Source organism: Pristis pectinata, chromosome 6, assembly GCF_009764475.1.
Source record: "Pristis pectinata isolate sPriPec2 chromosome 6, sPriPec2.1.pri, whole genome shotgun sequence".
Lineage (NCBI taxonomy): Eukaryota > Metazoa > Chordata > Chondrichthyes > Rhinopristiformes > Pristidae > Pristis > Pristis pectinata.
Genome location: NC_067410.1, coordinates 100,734,112 through 100,760,945, shown reverse-complemented (window position 1 = coordinate 100,760,945; position 26,834 = coordinate 100,734,112). Strand labels below are relative to the sequence as shown.

General features: G+C 41.5%; 1 protein-coding gene across 1 annotated transcript in view; it reads left to right on the top strand.

The window, feature by feature from the left end:
* plod2 (procollagen-lysine, 2-oxoglutarate 5-dioxygenase 2) overlaps positions 1–26,591 on the top strand; it is a 122,054-nt gene extending 95,463 nt beyond the window's left edge. The window contains 7 exon segments of the mRNA XM_052017689.1: positions 348–410; positions 7,223–7,336; positions 15,737–15,802; positions 16,369–16,473; positions 18,043–18,189; positions 21,216–21,341; positions 25,459–26,591. Coding sequence (XP_051873649.1) covers positions 348–410; positions 7,223–7,336; positions 15,737–15,802; positions 16,369–16,473; positions 18,043–18,189; positions 21,216–21,341; positions 25,459–25,614 — 777 coding nt within the window. The 3' untranslated portion in view covers positions 25,615–26,591.
* The last annotated feature ends 243 nt before the right edge of the window (positions 26,592–26,834 follow it).

Sequence of the window (26,834 nt, the reverse complement as noted above, 5' to 3'; positions counted from 1 at the left end):
TGTGGCTGATGATGCGATGCATTTCTTTATTAATCTTGTCTCTGTCTGTGTTGATCACCATTAACTAAATTCCTGCATTACTAACTAGCCGAGTTTATGTTGCACTGGTTGGTTGAAGGGCTGGACTGTTATCTTTTGTGTCAACTAGCAGGTTGCCTGTAACTTGTTCTATGTAGCTTTGCTGTGCAAGTGCCTGCTGGCCTCAGCCAGGCAAGCTTTGTGAGTGACACCTGTTTAAAACCGGTCCTGTAAAGTTCTGGTGTCCTGTCTGTTTCCTCAAGATGTGTTCCAGGTGTTTTGTGTGAACAAGATGATGATTCTTACCCAGTGCTTATTTTTTGTTTTAGAAAATAGAGAAAGAAAAAGACCCGCCTACTGCGGACAGTTGCCATATGTTCAAGCCCCCAAAGGTTTATGTTTGTTTCCTTCATTGTTTATTAAAAAAGAATCTTTTGTGATCTTGATTTTTTTCCCAAACAGTAGGATTTGCTGTGCTAAGAATTTGCTTAAACCCTGTAATTGTATGTGTCTTCTCTGTTTGCATCAGTTGCACAATGTACTGAAAAACCCGTTGTTACCTGGATACTTGATTAGACGAGCACAGAAAGACAAGGTTGTTAATTGAATTGGATAACCTCTACACAATTGATCCAAACAGAAAGTACAAGGTGATAAGAGTGCGTAAAGGGGCAGATGTTGACATCTTTTTGGTTCCGTCTGCCTTGTTTTGTTGCGCTTTGATAAATTAGTGATGAGTATAGCTGTTTGTATGCAATAAGTAGAATACAGAGTGCAGTCTTGGGACAGTGTCGTATCACAAAGGGGTATAGGGTAGATTGGTACAGTGCTTTATATTTAAAACCTTGACAATGCACTGTCAGTAATATTGGGAATGTACTGTATCTTTACTGACCCTAATAACTTTAAATAAAAATCAAGCTGAGAATATAAATGTTGCTGGGAAGGCCTTTGTATTGTTCCACTCAAACTAGTGGAGAGGTGCCACTCTGGATCCCTATATTGAAGGTACTGCCGCAGAGCAGTTAAATATGAAGTCCCAAAATTTCAACCCAGCAATCATGAAGAAACGGCAACTTCCAAATAAGGCTGTTGTGAGACTTGGAGATGACTTTGTTCCCATATGGCAGTGTCTTTATCCTTCGAGATGAAGCAGGTCACAGGTTTTGATGGTAACATTGAGGTCTTGGTGCCTTTCTGCAATGCATCTTAGATTTTGTATATGTTGCAGTCATGATTGAGCAGTGATGGCAGTGGTGTGTGTTTAAGGTGGTGGAATGGGTGCTGATTACGCCAAATGCTTTATCTAAACTGGTGTTGAACTTCAGTGTTGTTGTACTGATAGTGAAGAGGACGGAATTCTGGAATACTTCTATAATTTGTTGGTGAAGAATGCCCTGTAAAGGTGTTATAGGGGGTACTTTGGAAGCAGGGAATTCTTGGATACCATGGTTTATCTAATAATAAGGAAATCCACAGGAACACCAAATTCTTATGACTGTCTTAGAGTTGATCTTATGAAGGTGCTCCACCAAACAGAATTCTGTCCTCATCAGGCATCACCAAAGACTTAAGGGATACGTGGAGAACTCCTGGATATTCTGCTCTATTCCATAAACAAGGAAGATTTTGAATGCATTAGTAGGTCAAAATTGGAGGTCTGCAAGGAACACAAGGCAAAACATTACAAAAGTTGCATCATTGCAAAAAAATTTTGTAACACATGCAGTGAGGTGGTGTTTGGACGTCGGGATTCAGTATTTGTCCTGTAGTTTGGGAACACCAAGGTGACATGGAAAACCAACTCTCATCTCAAAAATGTTTTGAATTTGCAGGGAAATGCTGCACTGCTTCATCTTGCAAGTAGGTACCACACTATTACATGGGTAGTGAAGTCACTGCTGCATTATGAATGTGGGTGTGCGTATGTATATCCTTGAAGTCAAGTTTAGGTTGTCCTGCATGTGAAAATTTTAATTGCATTGTGTTCTTAAATGTCAGTTTATTGCATGTAAATTTGACTGCTAGTATTGTGTAAAATAAAATGAGATGCAGTATCTTTACAGGCAATGATGAAAGTACTTAAGTTGCAGGCAGACCGTAGACATATGTCAGTATATTTTGTTTATATATTGTTGGATATTAAGAAATGTGGTGAGAGTACAGGAAAATGGCGCTGTTGGAAGATCATCCTTGATCCTATTAACCCATAGAATAAATGGGAGGAGCTGAAGTCTCATTTTTCTATTTCTTATCAACGAAAGAACTTGGGAAATAAAAAATGCAGTAAAGTTCATAATTTCCCATTGGAAATGACATGCTGTTTTCGTATATCAATGACAACTAGAATGATTTTTATTTAAACTATATGGTGGTTCTAATATCAAAAGCTCAGTAGCCTTGGACTACTTTCAAGGGACTAGGCACATGCAAGAGTGCTTTAATGAGGTGCTGTTGTCTGTTCTATCTCATGGTGTTCGGTAACTGTCCAAAGGCTTAGGGCAGGGGAAAAGGAATTAAGAAGTTGAAAACACTAATTTTTCTAAAGTTGAAAGAAATGATGTTACACAGTCCATGACCATCCATTTATTGGATCCTATGTCTGGTTATGTCTGGAATAGTGTTGCAAAAGTGGCAGGAAAAAGTGTCTGAATGCCTGTTGTACTGATTTAGATCACCCAGTATGGAATTATCAAGTTTTCTTTTCAGGACTGCCTATAGGCAGAGATGGACAAATGCCACTGATTAACCAAATTGTCCCTGCAACCACCATAGTGTTGCTGTCTTCTGTAGTTTGTGTACCCTTTTAATTATTCGTTTTGAACTTTTATAGCGCAGTCAAAAGCTGGTTGACTTGTATTCTACCTGTTTGCTGCAGAACATTGATAAGTTTGTTTCTTTATCAAATGACAAGTAGAAACCATAGAACCAGAGAGAGGGTTTGTCTAGAGGGGAGAGGGGGCAGCGCACAGATTGAAATTCCCCAGCGTTTCTAATTTGTTGATTGTACGACACAAGCTCTGGTGCTCCCTGGGGTGAGTATTGAACTTGAAAGAAAATAAACCTGTAGTTGTGTGCAACCGAGATAACTGCAAGCTGTGCTTTAAATGGGTAAAATATTGTGCTCTGCTGTTAGTGATCCATTAATATGCCCCTTGTTTGATTAGCTTTTCTAATGAAGAATGAAAAGACTATCTGGAAGCTAGCACAATAGATGCAGAGTGGATGCATTGTCATTCTTCGTATAGATGTAGTGATTGAGCTTTGCAATACCGTTGGAAGGTGTTCTGAGAGATCGGATGTACAAGTATTTGGACAACCAAGGGCTGATTAAGAATAGTCAGCATGGCTTTGTGCGTGGTAGATCGTGTTTAACAAACCTTGCAGAGTTTTTCGAGGAGGTTACCAAGAAAGTAGAAGAAGGAAAGGCTGTGGATGTTGTCTACGTGGACTTTAGTAAGGCCTTTGACAAGGTCCCACATGGGAGGTTAGTTCAGAAGGTTCAGACACTAGGTATCCATGGAGAGGTTGTAAACTGGATTTGAAATTGGCTGTGTGGGAGAAGACAGAGAGTGGTAGTGGACGATTGTTTCTCAGACTGGAGGCCTGTGACTAGTGGTGTGCCTCAGGGATCTGTGCTGGGGCATTGTTACTTGTAGTCTATATCAATGATCTAGATGATAATATAGTAAATTGGATCAGCAAGTTTGCTGATGACACTAAGATTGGAGGCGTTGTGGACAGCGAGGAAGGCTTTCAAAGCTTGCAGAGGGATCTGAACCAACTGGAAGAATGGGCCAGGAAATGGCAGATGGAATTTAATGCAGACAAGTGTGAGGTGTTGCATTTTGGAAGGACAAATCAAGGTAGGACATACACAGTAAATGGTAGGGCACTGAGGAGTGCGGAGGAACAAAGGGATCTGGGAGTTCAGATACATAATTCCGTGAAAGTGGCTTCGCAGGTAGACAGGGTTGTAAAGAAGGCTTTTGGCATCCTGGCACTCATAATTCAAAGTATTGAGTACAGGAGTTGGGATGTTATGGTGAGGTTGTATAAGACATTGGTGAGGCCAAATTTGGAGTATTGTGTGCAGTTCTGGTCACCTAACTATAGGAAGGATATCAGTAAGATTGAAAGAGTGCAGAGGAGATTTACTAGGATGTTGCCGGGTCTTCAGGAGTTGAGTTACAGGGAAAGATTGAACAGGTTAGGACTTTATTCTTTGGAGTGCAGAAGAATGAGGGGAGATTTGATAGAGGTTTACAAGATTATGAGGGGTATAGACAGAGTTAATGCGAATAGGCTCTTTCCACCTAGATTAGGAGAGATAAGTACGAGAGGACATGGCTTTAGGGTGAAAGGGGAAAGGTTTAGGGGGAACATTAGGGGAAACTTCTTCACTCAAAGAGTGGTGGGAGTGTGGAACGGGCTGCCATCTGATATAGTAAATGTGGGCTCACTCTTGAGTTTTAAGAATAAATTGGATAGATACATGGACGGGAGTGGTCTGGAGGGTTGTGGACTGGGTGCAGGTAAATGGGACTAGCGGGATAACATTTCAGCACAGACTAGAAGGGTCGATTGGCCTGTTTTTCTGTGCTGTAGTGTTCTATAGTACCTGCCAGCCTTAGATTCCACAGCCCAAACATCACACTTCTCCAATTTCCCCCTATTTTAATAGACAAAACAAAAATCAGCCAGAGTATTTGGAAAAAGCCCAGGTCAGTGAAATTTAAATAAAGATAGGATTGGTGCAAGTGCAGAGGGTGATACCTGGCTGTTTGTGAGGAGACTTCTGCAAGTGCACCCCTACAAACATGCAAATTAGGAGCAGGAATAGGCCTCTAAGTCCTGCCCTGCATTCAATAAGGTCATGGCTGATCTGATTATGACCCCAATTCTCCCCCACCCTCAGTAACCTTTCACCACCTTGCTTATCAAGAATCTACCTGCCTTCACTTATAAGTTTTCCAATATTCTGTTCCCACCACCCTTTGAAGAAGACAGTTTCAAAGATTTACAACCTGCAGAAAGAAAACAAGTGTCATTTCTGTCTTAAATATGTAGATTTTAAACAGGTACTCCTAGTTCTTGATTATCCAGCAAGAAGAAATGTCCTCTCCAAGACCATTCTTTTAGAACCCCTCAGGATCTTGTGTGTTTCAATCAAGTCCACTGTCAATTTTCTAAACTCTAGAGGATGCAAGCCTAGCCTGTCTAACCTTTCCACGTAAGGCAACCTGCCATTTCAGGTATTAGTCTAGCAAGCCTTCCCTGAACCACTTCCAATGCACTACTCTGGAGTGGTCTCACCAATGCCCTATATAACTGAAATGTAATCTCCCTACTTGTGTATTCAATGTGCCTAGCACCAAAAGATAACATTGTGTTAGCTATCACGGTTACTTTCTATACCATGTAAACCAGCCTTTGACGGAACTAAGGTTAGTTGTTGTTATAGGCATTTCTTTGGAGTCAAGGATGACATGCTTACTCCTTAGCTCTGAAGTGGCTGAAGAGTCCTATGTTGGATCTGCAGACTCTGCCATATGTGGGAGAGGAGTTTCCAGGAGGGGTAGGTAGGGAGTTGTTTGGGAGGTTCTACATTACTGCTGCCATTTTCACATCCTCCACGTACTCCTATTGAAGACTCAAGACGCTTATTACCTTCCTGAATCATCATCCTCTATTTTGATCATTCACAGGGTAAGTATTCCAACAGACAGTGAGGATGTTCCATCTTTTCAAGGAGGCTTTGAGACCATCCTTGAAACATTTCCTCTGCTCTCCTGGAAATCTCACTGTGATGGAGCTCAGAATAGAGTACTTGTTTCAGGGATCTGGTGTCCAGCATGCAGATAATGTGGCCCACCTATCAGATCTGGCTCTATGTAACTAGTCTCTTCATGGATCCATTAAATCTGGCTTTATATGAAATGGGTTTGCATTGTCTCCTCAATTCTTTCACTTCCAAAATCATCATGGATCAATATGTTCATTTTCACCTTTCCAGAGATTTCATACACAGAAGATTCTTCTGCTTAGCATTGCAGGTGCAGGCCTCTGGGCAATAAATGGCACTGTCAACATTGTTGCCGGGTTAATGGATAGAAGTGATAACTGAACCAGTTAAATGGACCAAAGCCTGCGAAACGTGACCAAATGAATCAGGCATGTTTTTAAAAACCCCACCTCTGTGAAATTGAAACTTGCAGCCTCCTGTTAAATGGAGCTTTTGCATTTTATTTCCCAGAGATTATAAAGCACTCTTAATGGTTGCACTGAGAGCAAGTACACAGAATAAGATTTTGTAAATCTCGAAAATCCTGGATGTTGAGTTTATTTTTGGATTTAATCCATATTTCATACTCTTTATAAAAGTTAGAATTCCTCATGAGTTATCTAGCTCTGAAATACTTTGGTTTGTATATAGGTGCTAGTTTTCAGAGCGCTTCAATTTAAGTCGTGTGGTTGTCAAATCACATAGTTAAAAAGGGCAAGTTAAGAAGGTCAGAACCTGTTCTCTGTTTTGTAGAACCAGTGATCTGCATCTCCTTTCATTTAAAGTTTTTCTCGCTGTCTAATTGCTTTGTGACTTTTCCATGTTTACAACTCAAAATAACCTTATCTATTTCCAGGTGTTATGAGTTTGGAATGGGAATTTTCTGCTTTAAAGCAACATCTTCAGGATCAAACTCCTTGAAGAATATCTGGAGAGATCCATTTAGAGTGTACTTTGCATGAAATGACACTGTGTGCACAGAGGAATATTTCCAGTGCTTCAAGTATTACTAGGACAACAATCACCTAGGCATTCTCATGTGAAGGAGGGGCTTAACAGCTTACACAGTTCGCTTAAGGGTGGATCAAGATCCAGAGTTAATGGTGTAAGGAAACTTTAAGGTGCGCTTAAGAGTCTGACAATGCTGACATCTTGCCTCTACAGCAGTGTCCTGTCTAGAACTGGTTCACAGTGCAAGCTTGGGGAGGTGGCATGGGAAATTCCACTGATCGAAGTTGCAAAAAAAAGTGAAGTAAAAGAAATTATTAATTTCTGTGCTGTTTTACTAAGTAGGTCTGTTACCACCAACTTTGAATCGTTGGAATGCAATACTCATTCAACAGGCAGATTTTTTTTTAAATGAGGCAGGATTTTTAGTAATAATTTTCAAGTAGTAATTTTTAAAATTTTAACATTTAGGGGGTTTTCATGTATGTTAGCAACCAGCATGAATTTGGAAGGCTTCTCCCAACAGAAGGTTACAACGCTTCACGCTTGCATGGTGATCTGTGGGAGATCTTTGATAATCCATTGGTGAGTATTTGCAATTTAGTAATAAAGTCTAAACTCTGATGTATATGTATTTATTGTCTGTTTATACCCTAACCATTCACAAATATTTATGCTTGCCTTTGAATTCTCTTCAGAAACCATGTTCTGTTGTGAAGTTTTTATTATTAATTCAATTTGGGAAAACAGTTTTGATCACAGTTTACTCTGTAAAATGTGTAACCTCTAACATAAAAGGGAGAAGAACTTACGAATGGGTAACAAGGCAGTAACAACGCTTGGCATTTTAATGTAGTTGAGAGCAAATTCAGGTCAATAAAACTTCAAGATGCATTAATGCCTTGCAAGATCCTATTTATTTTGTCCTGTAAGCTTGTTGCAACTTGTTTGGCATTAAATGTGGAAAATGCTGAAAACATTCAGTAGGTCTGGCAGCATCAATGGAAAGAGAAACAGAATTAACGTTTCAGGTCAAAGACTCTTCATCAGAAAAGAGGAAAAAAATCAAGTTAGTTTTAAGTTTCAGAGAAGACGGGAAAGGATAGATGAGACAAAAACCATGTTAGGTAGGGTGTGTCCAGGGTTGTCATGGGGATAAATAGAAGTTGATGGGATACAAGCAGCAGTTAGGGAGTGAGAATACAGACAAAAGGGGAAAATGGTGAAAACACTCCGGTCAGGCAGCGTTTGTGGAAAGAGAAAACAAGTTAGTTTTCAGTAGCAAAGAAAGTGGAGGCAGAGGGGGAATGGGTAGAATGAAGGGAGGATCTCCGATAGGGTGAGACCCTATAAGTTAATGTGGCCGACATCTGACTGTATCAGAACTGGCTATTTCTGCTTGTCATCACTTTGGCTTGGTTATTTTTTCTTTTTCTGCTTATGCAGTCTGACCCATTGGTTACGTCCCACAACCTTGCTATCAGCAACATGTTACACAAACAAAAAAGTATAATCTGGTTTTAACTGCTGCTTAACTGTCATTTGCAATGCACTTCCCTGTAGCTGTAGCTGTGACACTTTACCCTGTACTGTTATTGTTTTTACCTGTACTACCTCAATGCACTCTGTACTAACTCAATGTATCTGCACTGTGTAATGAACTGTACGAACGGTATGCAAGACAATTTTTTGACTGTACCTCGGTAGAAGTGACAATAATAAACCAATACCAATAAATGACAGCTAATTTTAGTATTATATTCCTGTGTTCCAGATTTCTGATCAGGGACATAACTTCCTACACACTGCTAAGATCTCTATAACCTTAAACAGCTCAGCTAAATCACCCAAAAACAACAAAATATCCAGGCAAAACAAAGCATGTGACATGCTTAACCCTTTAAGGCCTTGTATTATTCTGATGAATGCACACCAATTCCTTAGTAGTGCAAATTTACGTTTTCTAAGGATTCTAAGGGATAGGATTTATGAACACCTTGAGAATCATGGACTGATTAGGGACAGCCAGCATGGCTTTGTGAAGGGAAGATCTTGCCTCACAAGCCTGATAGAGTTCTTTGAGGAGGTGACCAGGAAGATTGATGAGGGCAGTGTGGTGGATGTGGTTTACATGGATTTTAGTAAGGCATTTGATAAGGTTCCTCATGATAGGCTTCTTCAGAAGGTCAGAGGCCAAGGGATCCAAGGAAGTTTGGCTGTGTGGATTAGGAATTGGCTTGCATGTAGAAAGCAGAGGGTTTTGGTGGAAGGAGTGCCCTCGGATTGGAAGGCAGTGACTAGTGGTGTCCCGCAGGGATCAGTTCTGGGACCTCTACTTTTTGTGATATTTATAGATGACTTAGATGAGGGGGTGGAGGGCTGGGTTAGTAAGTTTGCGGACGACACTAAGATAGGCGGTGTTGTGGATAGTGTGGAGGGCTGTCAGAGCTTACAGAGGGATATTGATAGGATGCAGAGCTGGGCTGACAAGTGGCAGATGGAGTTCAATCCGGAGAAGTGTGAGGTGGTACACTTTGGAAGGACAAACTCCAGGGCAGAGTACAGGGTAAACGGCAAGGTACTTGGCAGTGTGGAGGAGCAGAGGGATCTGGGGGTTCATATTCACATTTCATTGAAAGTTGCCTCACAGGTGGAAAGAGCAGTTAAGAAGGCCAATGGGATGTTGGCTTTCATAAGTCGCGGGATTCAGTTTAAGAGCCGCGAGGTTATGATGCAGCTTTACAAAACTCTAGTTAGGCCACACTTAGAGTACTGTGTTCAGTTCTGGTCGCCTCATTATAGGAAGGATGTGGAGGCGTTGGAGAGGGTGCAGAGGAGATTTACCAGGATGCTGCCTGGATTGGAGAGTATTGAATATGAGGAGAGGCTTAAGGTGCTAGGGCTTTATTCACTGGAAAGGAGGAGGATGAGAGGAGACATGATAGAGGTATATAAAATATTGAGAGGAATAGATAGAGTAGACAGTCAGCGCCTCCTTCCCAGGGCACCAATGCTCAAGACGAGAGGTCATGGCTTTAAGGTTATGGGTGGGAGGTTCAGGGGAGATGTCAGAGGGAGGTTTTTCACCCAAAGAGTGGTTGGTGCATGGAATGCACTGCCTGGGGTGGTGGTGGAGGCAGATACATTGAACAGGTTCAAGAGCTTGTTGGATAGGCATATGGAGGAACGTGAGATAGAGGGATATGCGGGAGGAAGGGGTTAGGTAGTGTGAGGGTGGTCTGATGGACGGCACGACACGGTGGGCCGAAGGGCCTGTTTTGTGCTGTATGGTTCTATGGTTCAATTCCCAAAAGAGAACACAATCTGTTCGATGGAGACACAAGTGACTGCAGATGCTGGAATGTAGAGCAACAAACTGCTGGGGGAACTCAGGGGTCTAACAGCATCTGTGGTGGGGGGTTGGGGAAGGAACTGTTGACATTTCAGGTCAAAACCCTGCACCAGGATCCTAATTCAATTTGATTCCCGTTTCCTCTGAGTCTGCGCAAAATCAAGCATTGCCAGCGTACGGTTACTCAGTGTCTGCGACTGTACCTTGGTTCTAAGGTGGAGGTGAAGGTTGAATAGTTTCCCCATTTATCCAGCAGATTAACTCCACCACAGCAGTGGGCAAGGTGAAGATGAGGTGCAGAATCACAGTGGGGAGAATGGAAAAGGTTTGATGCTTGATCCCATATTGGGATTGAGAAAATGCACCATTTTTTCCACTTGCTTAATGGGAGTCAAAAGCTTTTTTCAGAGGTTGCAAAAGATCATGTTGATGCTGTTCCTTTGCACTCCAAGGTCAGAATCTGCACTGTGGTTTTGGGAACAGCTCTTATACCACTGGGAGGACACTAGCATGAAGGCAAGAACCTTGGGAGAGAAGGTCTTCAAAGTTCTCTGAACAGAGCACTAGCTGCTGTTCTCCTCTTTTAGCCAGGTGGGATCTTGGATATTTGGGCCGTGGCTAATCCCAACAATGCTGAAGAGTCCCTTCTTGTCATGGTTTTTGGCCTGATGCTGGATCTCCTGGCTATCACCATCTATGCTTTAGGTCACGAGTGTTTTGTTGGACCTCAGCTTTCAAATAGTTGTTTTCACCTCCTTCAAAGTGTGATGCTGTTTCCAATCCAAGAATACCTAAAGTTTACGACTTATTAATTCTTAGATGTGCAACTCATTCCCATCAAACCAGTTGTGGTGGTTTTCCAATGGAGGCACTAAGAGTCTTCACAGGTGCCAATTACGGTGGACTATAAGGCAGCACAGACATCTTGGGGCTCCTTTGACTGGGAGTTACATCTCTCACTGCTTGATCTTTGGGCTTGGGTTTACATTCTTCTGGTTTAATATTCTTCAGGTTTAATATTCTTCAAGAGCATCTCTATAATGAGTGAACAGTGGCAACTGGGGCAATGGCAAAGGGAGCTGTCTCACCCTGGAGAGAGTGAGCAGCTGTGTTTGGAGAGTGGGGTGGTTTAGAAAGAGGGATCCCCCCTTAAACAATGAATATAACCAACCTCTGTTTAAATAAGGGGGAATCTCCCTGCCCCCAACATCTGTCAACTGAAGTCAAGAGGACAAGTGTAGACTTTACCAACCTCTCTCCACCAGCACTGTTACACCCCTATTGAGACTATTGTAACAGTATGGGTGATATTAGGGAGAAATTAATTCTTGGGAAGCCAACATTAAATGTGTAATAAGTTCGTGCCTATGTGCACCTTGGCTCACTTCCAAAATTCCACTGACATCAATAGAGTGAAATTTTGGAAGCCAAGTAGAACATGCCAGCACTGCAGGTTTAGTACTCCTGATCTCCAATGTACAGATGCTCAATGGTCTACACCACAAACCTCTGGTCCACTCTGGCAATAGCCGACAGCTCTCCACAGTTTCCCAAAGCATGGCTAACCAGGCTCCTGGCTTCCCAAGGACAGAGAAGATCAGTGAACACACTCATTTTAACTGCCCCACTCATTGACCAACTGGCGTGTGGCCAAAGGGGGAGTGGTGCTACGTTCTTCAACTTCTTTCATTGGCTAGCCACATTTTTAACCAGTGGATAAGTCACACTGAGTTTTTCCACTGTACCTCAGTACAAGTGACAATAATAAACCAACATCAATTTGGTCCCACCTCAGAGATATTCCCTTTGTCCTGTCCATCTCTGCCCTACCTTCTTTGCATCTGAAAACTAAATTGTCTGTATCTCTTTCCCAGTTCCGAGGAAGGGTCCAGGACCTGAAACGTTAACTGTGTCCACAGACGCTGCCTGACCTGGGTGTTTCCAGCATTTTCTGTTCTTATTTTGTATTTCCAGCATCTGCAATTTTTTGATTTGCGAGGAAATATAAAATGTTACAAAATGCAGGGTTTTTGGATAATGGTTAAGGCACTCATGAAGCTTGCTGTTGCAAGTGTCTGCTAATGTGATCTAATGACCGTCCATCCGCGGCATCTGAAGTGTAACCGCAAGATGCGATTCTTTTGTGTCTTGTGTCTTCCTGTGGTAGGCAGTTTCAGTGATGCAGATAATTTGTCCCTGCTGTGAGACTCCAGGATTCTAAGCCATTACATAAAATGTGGCGGCAGGCTATATTTATTTTGTGGTTTGCAATGCTGGTGCACTGAGATCTTGACTTAATATTCAACTTGTATTAAGAAAAGTTATGTGTTGAACACACCAGAACGTGGAAAGGACATTTAAAACAGAAATTTTAAGCACTGATGCCCTAGCAATAGCTGCACTTTCCTCATGGTTCCCCATCCTTTCTGCTGCCTTTTCATCAGTTATGGAGCCAACCAAAAGACATTTGTTTTCCTGTAAATCGATGATGTGTATGAGGGGGTGAAAAGCTTAGTGGTTCACTGCCATTTTCTTGACTGTTGTATATTTTACGTTCTTAAATAAATGCTGCAGTCTCACAAACCAGCTATGAATAAAAAGCTGACAAAAATGAAAGAGAAACAGGAATCATTTTATCAGCCAAACTTTCAAAACTGCAGAACTGTATAATAAACAGGTGAAAGCCAGTGGGTGATGTGATATCCACAGTCCTACTTCAATATAATAGAATTGTTGCAGCAAAGGAGATGGCCTTTTGATCCATTGAGTCAGTTCCATCTCCTAGCTGAGCAGACTCCTCAGTCCCTGTTATTCCCTCCACACCACCTTTCTCCATTAGCCTTCAAATACCCATCAAATTCCCTTCTGAAGGCACTGATTGATTCTGCTTTCACCACCCCTACAGGTGGTGAATAACAGTTCATATCTACTCTCTGCACTTTTTTAAAATTCCTTGTTTTCCCCTTTGAGTCTTTTGCCCAGCATTTTTAATCTATACCCAATCCTTGACCCATCCTCTAGTAGGAACAGTTTAGCTTCCCTCCACCCACCCTATCTAAATGAGCCATAGAGTGATATTGCACAGAAACAGGCCCTTTGGCCCACTGAGTCAGTGCTGACCATCAAACAGCCATCCTACATTAATCCCATTTTATTCTCCCCACTCTCCATCACCTCACCACAGATTCTACCACTCACCTGCACACTAGGGGCAATCTACGGCGTCGAACTGATCTTCCACCGCACGTCTTTGGGTTGATGGTTTCCCAGCAGCAGGTGATATCCATCTGTACGTGCGTGTGCCCCCAGAAGCAGCCTCTATAGCACAGAGTCCTGTGCGATGTAGGTGTTTAGGATGAATCTTAACAAATCTGCATCTCTTCCCAGACTTTCCTGGCAAGGATGGGACTTTGACATAGAGTCCTACAGCATGGAAACAGGCCTTTTGGGCCACCAAGTTCCTGTTGACCATCATGCACCTATTTACAATAATCTTAATTTATTCTCGCCCAGTTGTGTCAACTTCCCTCCCCACACATTCTCCCACTGACCTGCACACTAGGGGCAATTTACTGTGGCCAATTAACCAACTAACCCGTACATCATTCGAATGTGGGAGGAAACCAGAGCTCCCAGAGGAAACCCACACAGTCACAGGGAAAATGTGGAAACTCCATCCAGACAGCTCCAGAGGTCAGGGTCAAACCAGGGTTACTGGAGCTATGAGGCAGTGGCTCCACTAGCTGTGCCACTCTTGTACTCTGTTAGATCTTCTCTCAACTTCCTTTGCTCCAAGGAGTACAACCCCAACTTTCCCAGTCTAACACTGCAACATTATAATTGTAGGTTGAATGACCAATTAATTTGCCATCTTGACAGGTGGTTGGAATGTGGGCTGTGCGCGAGAGAGAGGAAATGGAAAAGATCTGTTAAGTTATACAACGTTTCATAATAAAACAAAATCATGTTACACAGGATATTTTATTGTATGTTTTGGCACAGCATTGAAAATCCTTCGAGAAATGCAGGTACAATGCAAAAATAAAAGAAACTTGCATTCATAAAGTTGGAAATGGTACTATGTGTTAAAACCGTACAACTCCCTCCAGGCCGGTGAGGTAACAAGGTTTATGATAAGGAAGTGGGGCTTTAATAATATTGAGTAAATTAGATGGAGATTTCGCAAAGTAAAAGTAAATAAGAATAATCATGCTATTCTACTTGCTCCAAGGACGATTCCAGCTTCTTAACAGAACCAGCTCCTGACAGCATTAGCTGTACTTAGAGGGGGGTACAATTTGCAGAATGTGATTTCTTTGCCCTTTCCACGTCCCATCCCTGAATGGTCCACCAAAGTATCTGGATGAGATGCCCCTGAACCAGCTCCCTCTACCCTCCTGTGTGATGGACCAGGTAGACGATAGTGAACGCTGGGATTTAAAATAACCCTGGGGCCAGAATTCTGCACAAGTCTTGGCTCACCTCTCATATGCTCATAAATAAAATCCAGGCCTTTATGGTTGAAACCCCAACCTGTAATGGGAGTGCAGTGTCAATGTTCACACCAGGGTGCAGTCAGCAGTGATGGTGGGATTGTTAATCCTTTCATTCACCACATATCTCGACTCCCTCTCGAGTCATGATTTAGTTCCCCCAACTTTGAATCATAGAGCTACCCGTGATGCCCAATCCCATTCACTAGTTCGTTCTTCAATCACCACCCCGACTCCTTCTCTTCCCTCTCTCCAACTCTTTCCACAGTAAAACTCCAATAATCCGGCATACCCAGTACTTAGGGAGTGCCAGATTGGCAGATTTTCTGGGCTATTTGAAGTTATGAATACCCTAATACAGCTTTTGTTACATAGTGTTATAATAAACTCTCCGGTGAACTCTAAATTTCAGGGGAGCATGGGAATCAGGGTCCCAGTGAGACTTGGGCAAGTGTGGAACTTGGTGAGTCTCAAGAGTACAGGGACCAGTGGACGCTGGGGGAGTGTGGGAACCACAGTCCCAATGAGTCCCGGGGGAGGCCAGTGACTGGTGATCCTCTTGGGAGTGCGAGGACTGGTGAGTCTTCGGGAACAGTGGAAACCAGGGAGTCACTGGGGAGGGCAGTGACTGGTGATTCTTGGGGGAGTGCAGGGAATGTGGGAACCATGGCTGCAGTGAGTCACAGTGGGAGTGTGGGAAACGTTAACCTGTCGAGCGGATGCTAAACCATCAGGATTTCCAAGTGGTCTGATAGTGGATTATCAGAATTTTACTGCACTTGCACTTCTGTCTTGCATCCTTATAGGTTTTCAAGTCATTCATTTGCTTACTGATTGTGGCCTTGTCATGAGGCAGAGTGATGAACTGTGTTCAACAACTGCACTCCAAAAAGGTGCCTAATGCAGACAAGGCACAAGCTCCCAAGGAGAAAAACTTGAAAGGAAGCTCACCTGCCTCCTTATTCATCTGATATGGGAAAAGGGAGTTTAAAAGATATACGAGGGAAACAAAAGCTATAGAGCAGCAGAATGCAAATAAGCTGAAAATGTGTCCATTATGTCGCCTGCTGTGTAAATCTGTCATCTCGCTGGCTTCATCTTGTGCTTCATCACTGACGGATCACTATTTGTATCTTGCAGGATTGGAAGGAGAAATACATTCATCCAAACTATTCAAAGATATTCACAGGAGGGGTGGTTGAAGAGGTATGCAATAGTATCCTGAGAGTAATCAAAGCACTGTCCATGCAAGCATTTCCTGCTGCTTGCAGATACCCAGGTAGTAATTGATATAAACTATTGGCTTGTTCCCATTTACTGAGGCAGCAGCCAGTTTGCATTTGTACATTATGGCACATGGCTCTCTCCATTGTCCCTGCTACATTACCAGACTCTGAAAATGCAAGCATCTCCAGAAGCAAATGTTAGAAGTTGTCGGTCATGACCACATGATCCTTGGGGATAATTTTCCCCTTATTTAAGTATTTTTGTCAGGGGATCGAGAATAGCATTAAGGTTAGGGTCAGACCCTAACCCTAATCCTATTATCGATCACTTCTCATATTCAGCATCTCCTGTTCATTGTGATGCTGTAGCTGGGATGTTATGGCCTTAAGTCTTTCTCATCAATACTCTTCCTACACACCTTTGGTTTGTAAAATTGGTGTTACTTCACTGCATTGGCACTGATGTTTTGTCTCTGAATCCAGTAGGGAATGTCGGCTGTATTTCCACTCCTCCTCCTTAATGTGGACTTTTTTTTATTTGGGCAGCCATGTCCAGATGTCTTCTGGTTCCCCATATTTTCAGAGACAACTTGTGATGAACTCGTGGAGGAAGTAGAGAACTACGGTGAATGGTCTGGTGGAAAGAATGAGGTGAAGCTTTGTATTGGATTGGCTTTAATGTTCTACTTGTATATTTTACTTGTATATTTCAAAAATGACTATTGAGTGGGCAAAATTTGTTACTTAAGTTCTTTTATTTTTAGTAAGAGGAGTATTTTCACTTCACTACACCTGAATGTGTGAAGCAGTTCTAACAAGATTGATAATTTTATCACACAAGAGTAGACAACTGCATTTGATCTGGTAGATGTGACTGAAATATGTTTACATTAAGTGAATTTTGGAAAAGAAAGGCATAGTGGCAAAAGTGGAAGGGTGCCCTTACGGAGGCAGTAGAGACCTCAGCCAAGAAATCAGTATCTGGTGCAGGTGGAGCTAAGAAACGACAAAGGACAGAAAACACTATCAGGAGTAGTTCATAGACCCAGCTGTAACCTTGGTGTTAAGCAGGGTGAATCAGAAAATTAGGAAAGCACATAAAAGGAATGAAGAATTTTAATCCTATAGACAGGACAAGCCAAAACAGTATAAGTTGTCTGGAGAACAAATATCTGGGAGAGTTTCCTACCCATACTGATTCTACGTCCTGACTTTCTGGCCTAAGGTCTTTCTCCATTATCTCATACATTATTATCCATTTCACTCATCTCCTCTAATTGTCCCAGAGCATTATGCAAGAAACCAACTCAGAAATAGGCTGTGGAAGATCCAGAATTGTGTAATAAGGCAAAGTTAACTAAAATTCTTTATAGTAAAAGATTTGCTGACAGTATATCAAGTGGTGGGGGAGAAAGCTATGTTAACTGATGATTCAAGGAAAGGCTCAGTTATAGATGAAGGCATGAAATTCCAAAGAAAAATAGTAGGTTAAGAAAGTGGGCAAAACCTGGCAAATGCATTTCAATATATATCATCCACTTTGGATCTAGAAAGGATAGAACAGAGTACTCAATAAACAGTAAAAAGGTAGAAGCACTAGAAGTCCAGTAAGATTTGAGGGTCTGTGTACACAGGCCACTTTTCTGTCACAACAACAGGGCCAAAGACCAAGTTCCAATGCAGTGCAGTTGTGCACTGCTTCAGAATCCTACATACCTGTATACTAGTTCCCCCATTGAGATAAACTATCATACTATCAACTATAAACTTCTTTCTCTCTGGTTTGTGAAATGATGTGAGAAACATTTTTTTTGTGGAATTTCCACAAAATCTCTTCAATTTCCTCCTTAAACTCCCCCTGCCTTTCTATCCCTCTTTTCCAATAAGATGCACCTTAAAACCTTCATCCTTGACCAAGTTTTTGATCATCTGACCAAATAACAAGTACTGATCCAGCATCAAATTTTGTTTGATAACAGGTAATTTAGAACAATAAAGACTATATGTAAATGCACAGTGATGGTAAAAAATGAAGCAAGATTTTAGAAAATATGGATTTCTGCCAAATCTGGACAGCCACAAAAATTGACAGTCAGACTATTTAGTCAGGGATCTTCATGCAGGATTTACCTGACCTTTTGCATGTTTGCTTCAATGTTGGTGTTTTAACTCTTCCAAAGCTAAAAGTTCTCGGCCATTGATGGCTTTGCTCTATTTTAGGATAAGCGATTAGTGGGCGGATATGAAAATGTTCCCACTGATGACATTCACATGACTCAGGTTGGACTGGATCAGGTGTGGCTGCATTTCATTCGGGAGTACATTGCTCCAATTGCACTGAAGCTATTTTCTGGTTATCACACTAAGGTATGTCTCAAGCTTCAAGTATTTTATGTCAACAGAGGCACTGTAAAACATGCCTTATACCAACTCCTAGCTGTTGCTCATTAGCTGGGGAAAACTGAGACATTCAAAACTTTCCTTCTATATTGCGGCAATGTACAAATGCATAATGCATCGTTTATTAAATATGTTCTTGCATTTGTTTATTGTTCAGATATCCTGGGGGTAATATTTTTATCAATTTTTTCACTGACCTTTCACTAACCATTTATTAATATTCAAGGATTTAATTCAGATTTGGGTACAGTATCCTTGTATAGCTTTTAAGTCATCCTTGACATCTTTGCTATAATGATCCAGGTGTTAAACCACATCTGTCAATCATCAAGTTCTTTAATATGCTACAAAGTAGACTCTAGAATTACAGATCACAGCCAAGATTTGATCTTCAAAAGCACAGAAATACAATGTATTATAGTGAGCAACAGTGTTTGGTTCTAATCATTACAGACTGAGTCCATTGGTAAAAAATTGGTTCTTTCTGTTCTGATATGGTGGCACAGTGGTACAGCTAGTAGAGCTGCTATCTCACAGCACCAGAGACCTGGATTCAATCCCGACCTCGGGTTTTGTCTGTGTGGAGTTTGCCTGTTCTTCCCGTGACTGCGTGGATTTCCTCCAGGTGCTCCGGTTACCTCCCACACCCCAAAGATGTGTGGGTTGGTTTGTAAATTGGCCACTATAAACTACCCTGAGTGTGTGGGTGAGGGGGGGAGTTGATGAGGATGAGGATTAAAAAAAAGAATAGGATCAATGTAGGACAAGTACATGGTGGTTGATGGTCGGCACGGACTTGGTGGGCTGAAGGGCCTGTTTCCCTGCTGTATATCTCTGTTAATTTGCACATGTTGTCACATCAATACATCCCGATGATCAATTTTCCTTCCCATCAAGCTACTAAGAAATTGTATTAACTTCTTTAAAATGCATCTCTGAAACCCATCTGTTTTACAGTTAAATAGAGCATTCTTCAGTGATGCTGACCATTAAACAGGTGAACATAGAACAGTACAGCACAGGAACAGGCCCTTTGGCCCACAATGTCTGTGCTGAGCACAATGTCAAATTAAACTAATCCCTTCTGCCTTCACACAATCCATATCCCTCCATTCCCTGCACGTACATCTGCCGATCTAAAAGCCTCTTAAATGCCACTATCCTATACACTGCCACTATCGTATCTGTTTCCACTACCACCCCTGGCATTGTGTGCAAGGCACCTACCACTTGGTGTTTTCCTAAAAAAAACTTGCCCTGCACATCCCCTTTGAATTTTCTCCCCCTCACCTTAAAGCTATGCCTGCTAGTATTCGACATTTCTTCTACCCTGGGAGCAAGATTCTGGCTGTTTACCCTCTGTCTATCTTGTACTTTTATAAACTTCTGTCAGGTCTCCTCTCAGTCTCAGACACTCCAGAGAAAACAGTCCAAATTTGTCCAACTTCTCCTAGCTAATACTCTCTAATCCATGCAGCATCCTAGAGAACCTCTTCTCCACCCTTTCCAAAGCCTGACATCCTTCCTGTAATGGGGCAACCAGAACTGCACACAATACTCCAAGTGCAGCTTAACCAAAGTTTATAGAACATGATTACAACAGGGAGCCGGTGATTAATCAACTGGTTGCTACTCAGCTAGTTAATGGACAGGGGAGCACAGAGGAAGTTACTCCAGGGATTGCCTGAACTGACTAATCTATTGCAGTAATCTTTCAGGCTACTGACCATATCAATCACTGTAACCGTAGTCTAGTCTGAATGTTTATTGTCAGTGAAATAGACCCAGTTAGATTTGTTAATGCTACAAATTCTGAATTCGCAAAACAGAGTCATAAATTGTTCTCTTAATCCAACTTGAAATTAACCCAGTAAACACAAGCCTTAATAGAAGATGGTAAGTAGAGCAGTAGCATCTAGCATATTAGGTGGTACAGTGGCATAGCGGTTAGTGTGACACTATTACAGCACCAGCAATCGGGGTTCAATTCCCACCGCTATCTGTAAGGAGTTTGTACGTTCTCCCCGTGTCTGCATGGGTTTCCTCCGGTTTGCTCCCACATTCCAAAGACGTACAGATACGTTAACATGGGTTTAAATGGGCGGCGCGGACTCGTTGCACTGGAAATGACTGTTACTGGGCTGTGTAAATAAAGTTTAAAGTTTATTCTAGCAAGGGGAAGAATGTGAGAGGGAGGTGCAGACAGACTGCGTGGGGTAGCAGTGAGCATCACATCAATCCGTCAAATGTCACTTCTCTGGGATGTGGCTGAAACTGCATCTTGTGAAGTATTGCCAAAAGTCAGCACCTTAGATTTCCTGTTCAGTCAGCTTTTCATTTCAATCACACTAAAGGGCAGGTGCCAAGTGGATGACAGACTATTCTCTGCAGGAAGAGAAAGGTAAAGATTAAAGTAGTAGGGCCATTAGCTATATCTGTTCTGAACCTGCAAGAGGAATCGGAAATCCTGAAGCAGTATTGCCTTGACTTTTTTTGAGTCCTACTATTTGGAAATGTTTTACCGATGAGGTCCTGGTTGTGGCAGCTAATCATTTTTTTTAGTGCAGCTTGTAAAATGCTGTACATGAGTGTTAATGTACTCCACAATGGCAATATTAGTGCCTGAAGGATTGTCAGTGGAGTTGTAAAGTTGACCAGGAGCGCACACATTCCAATGTATCCATGGATTCATAAGAGATGAGCTCAGAACAATAAGAAATAACACACAGGTTTGGATGTTATAGTTGAAGTTATTTTAATGTGTGTGCTGATTTTTTTTATTGTAGGTGTTGTTGGAATTGTACTCATTAGAAAATCTAGCTCAATGTTTAATATGCACCTTGTGGTTTTTGATAGCCTTTTCCTACAGAGGTTTATGTTTGGGAGCAGTTATTTGAGTGGTGGAAGGATAATTGATGAGCACATCATTGTTGTAATGTCTCAAAGAATTAAGCCACGCAGAAGTTTTCAATATTTATTTATCCACTTCCCAGGGACTTGCCATGCTGAACTTTGTTGTGAAATATACACCAGAGAGACAGGCTTCTCTAAGGCCCCATCATGACTCCTCTACTTTCACCATAAACATCGCCTTAAATAATAAAGGAATAGATTACCAGGTGGGTTAAACACCATTACGTGCATTGTACTTGAATATTCAACAAAGACCTTACTGTCAAATGCATCTATATTTCTGCTTTAACTTTGACTGTTGTCTAGGTATGAATGGTGTAATTATTGAAATGCTACAGGGTTCAGTTCTTGGCCCTCAACTACTTAAATGTATTTGATGAGGGAGATGAGCATAAGATATCCAAGTTTGTGGATTACCAGCAAGGTGGGAAAGTAAGCTCTGAGGGATACAGAGAAGCTCGAAGGGTAAAGGCCATCCAAGCTGCAGTGCAGAAGTTGTGGGACTGCAAAATTGTCCACTTTAGTAGGAAGAACAAAGCAGAATATTTCCAGAAGATAGTCTGGTACTCGGTGGAGTTTCAGGGTCCTCTGTGTGAACTATTGGGTGGTACCATGGATGTAAAGCAAATAAATCAGAAGGCAATGATAATTTTGCCTTTATTGTAAAGGGGTTTGCATGAAGATGCATTTTGCAAATGACTAGAATAGTTTGTAAAGGTTAGATTTCATAACCCAAAAAGGGTTATCTGAACAAAAACTGAAATTCTGGAAGAACTCAACCAGTCAAGCAGCATTCTGTAGAAAGAAAAAACAGTTAATATTTCAGGTCAAAGGTCCTTCATTGGTTCCAGAATTTCTGTCTTTGTTTAATACTCCAGCATCTGCAGCTTTATTTGATTTCCATGGAAAGTTATACTTGCCTTGGAGGAATCGAGTGAAAAGATTCATGGGATTAGGGCAGCCCTTACAGGATGCATAGAGTTTGTATCTTCTGCCGCTTGGAAGAATGAAATATACAAAAGTCTTAGGAAGCTTGATGGGAGTTGTTGAGAGGGAGTTTCCTCTAGCTAAACAATCCACAACATGGGCTACAGTTTCAGGATAAGGGGTTGTCTATTCAGGACTTGGATGAGAAGAGACCTCACTTAGGTAGTTGTGATCTTTGGAAACCTCATCCTAGAGGCTGTGCATAGGCAGTTATCCTGCATGTTCAAGACTGAAACTACTGGAATCAAGGGATCTGGGAACAGAACGAGAAAGTATAGCTGTTCAGCCAGTAATTCCCAACACCTTTGTCATTTGGATTGACTAATCAAACAGCAAAATTTATTGCATCTCCTACATGTATTTTTGAGTTGAACTTCCTGGCCCCTGATCAAAGAACTGCTCAAAAATAGAATGGATGAAATGGCAGCTATTCAAAATAGTTTTCAATTTAAATGTTTCTAAAGAGTTTTCATAACAGCATAGTATATCTGAATCTTGGCTACGAGTCAGAATAACAGGCTGGATGGGTCTCAATGCAGCCTGCACTTGCCCCATGCTTTTCCCATGCAATTGATTGACCTGCACATCTGGCTTCCACAGCTAGTCTTCAGAGCAAAGCAAATAGCAACTCAGCCATAGGTAGTGGCTCTTGAGAAAGCCCTGATAGCCTTTTGGCAGCTCATTGCTGTCAAAGGCCCGTTTAACCATTTTTCAGTGACACTGATACTGACATTAAAATTAGAACTATTTGAATTTTAAGTAATGGAAATTAATTAAAAACAAAAAGGTAAATAAAAGATTTGAAAAAGCACTTACCTACACTTTTGAATCAAGTTTGATGACTGTTCAAATGAGTGGAGTCATACAACCTATGCCAGCCATCCATGGTCTAAAGCTTATATTGTGGATTGTTCAGCGAGAGGAATCTCCCTCTCAACATCTCCCATCAAGCCTCCTAAGAATGTTGTATATTTCATTCTTCCAAGCTGCAGAAGATACAAGCTCTATGCGTCCTATTAGGACTGCCCTCACCCCATGAATCTATTCCTTTGACTCACCCAAGGCAAGTACAACTATCCACAGAAGTCAAATAAAACTGCAGATGCTGGAATCTGAAAATGCAATGCATCTGGCCCACAGCACACTACGTTGGTACAGTGGTAAATGCAGCAGCAGTGGAGGATATTAGAGGCACCAGCATCTGCCTCCCAGCTCCTCTGACTTCCAAGGTGCACGAGTCAGAAATGAGCTGACCTGCCAGGGGTGTCCGTGGAATTGTCAGCTGCGCAAGAGATTGTGTCTTCTGGCCAATGATCTTCTTCATCCTGCATTGGTGCATCATTCATAACCCAAATGTCATGTCATTTCATCTAAAGATGCTTCTATATCGGCACACTTACAAAGGATTGTGTTTCTTTGTGCCACCTGGTTTTATTTATCCATCGCACCATCCATGATCCCAACCGAGAGCTGCCATTAAAGTCAATGAGCTGAGCCAACTAAATAATGACCCCACATTGCTGTCAATTGGCTGGCTTCATTTCACACCACCATTTGGGGTGGATTTTTGCCTCATTATACCAATATCCACTACTGCAGTAGATCTGCCATTGGAAGGAGGAATGTGGCACTATCAGAATCTCCAGACTTTTAATATATAATTTTGCTTCCTGTGATAATAAGTAATTGTTATTATGATGAATTTTAAGCACACCTTAAATAATCTTCCAGGTAGAATGAATAGAACATAAGATAGGAGCAGGGGTAGCCCACTTAATCCCTCAGGCTTGTCCTTCCATTCAGTATGATCATGGCTGACCTGCCCCAGGCTATCTATTCTATCCCAGTTCCCCATAGCTCATGGTTCCCTGACATTTCAAAAACATCTGCTTCATCATTAAATGCCCCAGTAAAGTAACCTCGACAATCCTCTGAGGTAGAGAATTGTTCATAACCATATGCCATCTGACCATCCTACTTACAGTGCACTACAGTCCAGTATCTACTTTCAGGCGTGTAGTAAAAGGACCCCCATTTGATGTGAGCTCATTTTTGTCTTTGAAACATTACCTCCAATCTTTGCAAAGGTTGATTGAGTAACCTAGCGAGAAGAGACAAGGTACAAATTGTTAAGCAGTTTTATTTCACACACGGTGACAGAAAGAAGCAGTTAAAGCAAATTTTGCTCGTCTACTCTCCTAAGGAGAGAAAACAGATTTCCTGACTTAAGTGGTCCTGCCATGCTTTTCTTGTTGGGCAAGTACTAACTGCAAGATCTGCAATTTTAGCTTCCGGCTCCTGTTCTTTAATCACAATCCATTTGCCTTGAGGATAAGTGTTTCCCTTAATGCTAATCTCCAGGAAATGAAGGGAATAATATCTCTTGACATCTTCCAATGGAGAAGTCTAGGTTTTCTCAATCACTTAGTATCATCTCTTCCAAGGAATATATTCTTAGGCTACCAGTTTAGTGTGCCCAATCATTGAATTAATGGACCCCCTGCTGAATACTAAACATTTAAATAGAGTGAGAATTGGATAGTTTTAAATTCGCCTGCCTGGCAGTAAACCAGCTGGAACAGGTCAACTATCCATTTTACTCTTCACCCAATTTTACTCTTGCTAGAAAACATTCACTTAAAATTACCTGGATTCTATTTGGTATCCCACTCAGCATGAAATGACAAGGTAATAGCAGAGGTGAAGGTCTCATCCAGAAGTATTGTCCAGTGACAGAAATTTACAATCAATCAATGATTAAACCACTGCATTTGGAAGGAAATGGTGAAAGAATCTTGTATAAAATTCTGGTAGACTGCCAGTGATAAAGATTAGAATATTCTGGTAATTAACATCTGTACAGCATCAGCAATTATCGCAGAAGTTAGTTATCATCCATGAAGAATGTAGGGCAGGATAGCTGGCTAATGTTATAAAGACTTCACAACCTGCTCAGAACATTTCATTCTCCTGTCAACTACAGCTAACTTATAATTCCAGCATGCTTATATAGGGGACAAAGCTGATCTTCAAAAGGTTTATTCTCACATTAAACACTAATTTTAAGCTATAAAATATAAGTATAGTGCATGCATTATCTTCAAACAACTGACCACCTTTTGTTAGAGTTTAAAATAAAAAGACAGAAACATGGTGCCTAGATGTTAAAATGTATATACATAGAACACTACAGCACAGTACAGACCCTTTGGCCCACAATGTTGTGCTGATATTTTATCCTGCTTTAAGAAATAAATGACACTTTACTGAAACTTCAGAGCGGATGGAGCTGTTCAAGAAACTGGGGGGAGAAAAATAACTTTTGTTTCATTACAGGGTGGAGGCTGCAAATTCCATCGATATAACTGTGCTGTTGAGTCCCCCAGGAAAGGATGGAGTTTCATGCATCCAGGAAGACTAACGCATCTCCACGAAGGACTCCCAACTACAAACGGGACAAGATACATTGCAGTGTCTTTTGTTGATCCATAGAGCTCCAATGTCCTTGCATCCTAATGAACACACAAGGTGACTGTAGGCTCCTCTCCTGAAGTTCCCAACATCCAGTTCATTAAATATTTTTAAAACAGATGCTTGAATTTTTGTGTGATGACCCAGAAGTGAATTTTATTTTAAAACAGATTTCTACTAAACCTGAACAGTTATGTGTTGAAGTGTCAGTAAAAGTGGTGCTGGGCAGAAAAGCTTCATTTCATTGGTTATCAAGTGCCTCTTGCTGTTGAACTCATGATGGGCATCCCCCAGAGCCCTGTGAGTCAGTGTTGTTTTAGAGTCTTATGTTAAGATGATACAGAGGCCACATCTGCAAACTTAGTTTGTTTGGAGTATTTTCTAGCCTTTACATCACTAGTTTCTTACCCCTAGAAAAGGGTTTTCAGTTGTTTTTTTTCAGTTGGACCAATTGTGTGCAATTTAGCAGCCACAGGTAGGCCCCTTTCCACTGTGACTAGAGAGATAGGCCAATTTAAGTCAACCATCAATCTGCATAAATCAGCAGACAATGTTCAGCCACAGAGAGACAAATACCTTGCCCTTAAGCTGTTTCCTGCCAGTCCTTCCTCCATACAAGACCCACCACTCAATCTACTCACTTTGTTACTTTTTATTTTGCAGCCTGCTTTATTTTTTGAAGGAAAGTTTTGCACAACCAGTTCAGGAACACCAAACTAAAAAGCTGGCTCTTATACAAGCAGAATTTTGCTTTTAACATTTTTCATCTTTCACTTATGCACACACAAGACATTGTCCTAATTGACAAAATAAATCTCTGGCAAGTTCATTTTCTGTTACCTGGTGTATTGACAATAAATCTGGACTAACGCTATAAACTACACAACAGTAGCCCTAGTACAGTCTACTGTTTATGACCTGCCTGGGGACAGGTAGGCCAGAGTTAACTTATTCTGCCAACTGTTCTTAAGTTTAAATAAAAATGTTTTGTAAAAGAAGATTTGGTTGTGTCATTCATTGAATCAGAACTCTTGAAGCAACAAGTGGGCATATAGCCAGGGACAATTTTCTGTCCTTAAAAAAAGGTGGATTCCCACAGTTGGTGTAACCTGGTGGAAGTTCACAATGCTTTTATGCAGTCACACAGCATGGAAATGGGCCCTTCAACCCACTATTCCAAAATGCAGGTTTATTGCAGCATGATTCTGAGTCAATCAACATGTTTGAGAAGATAGTTTAGT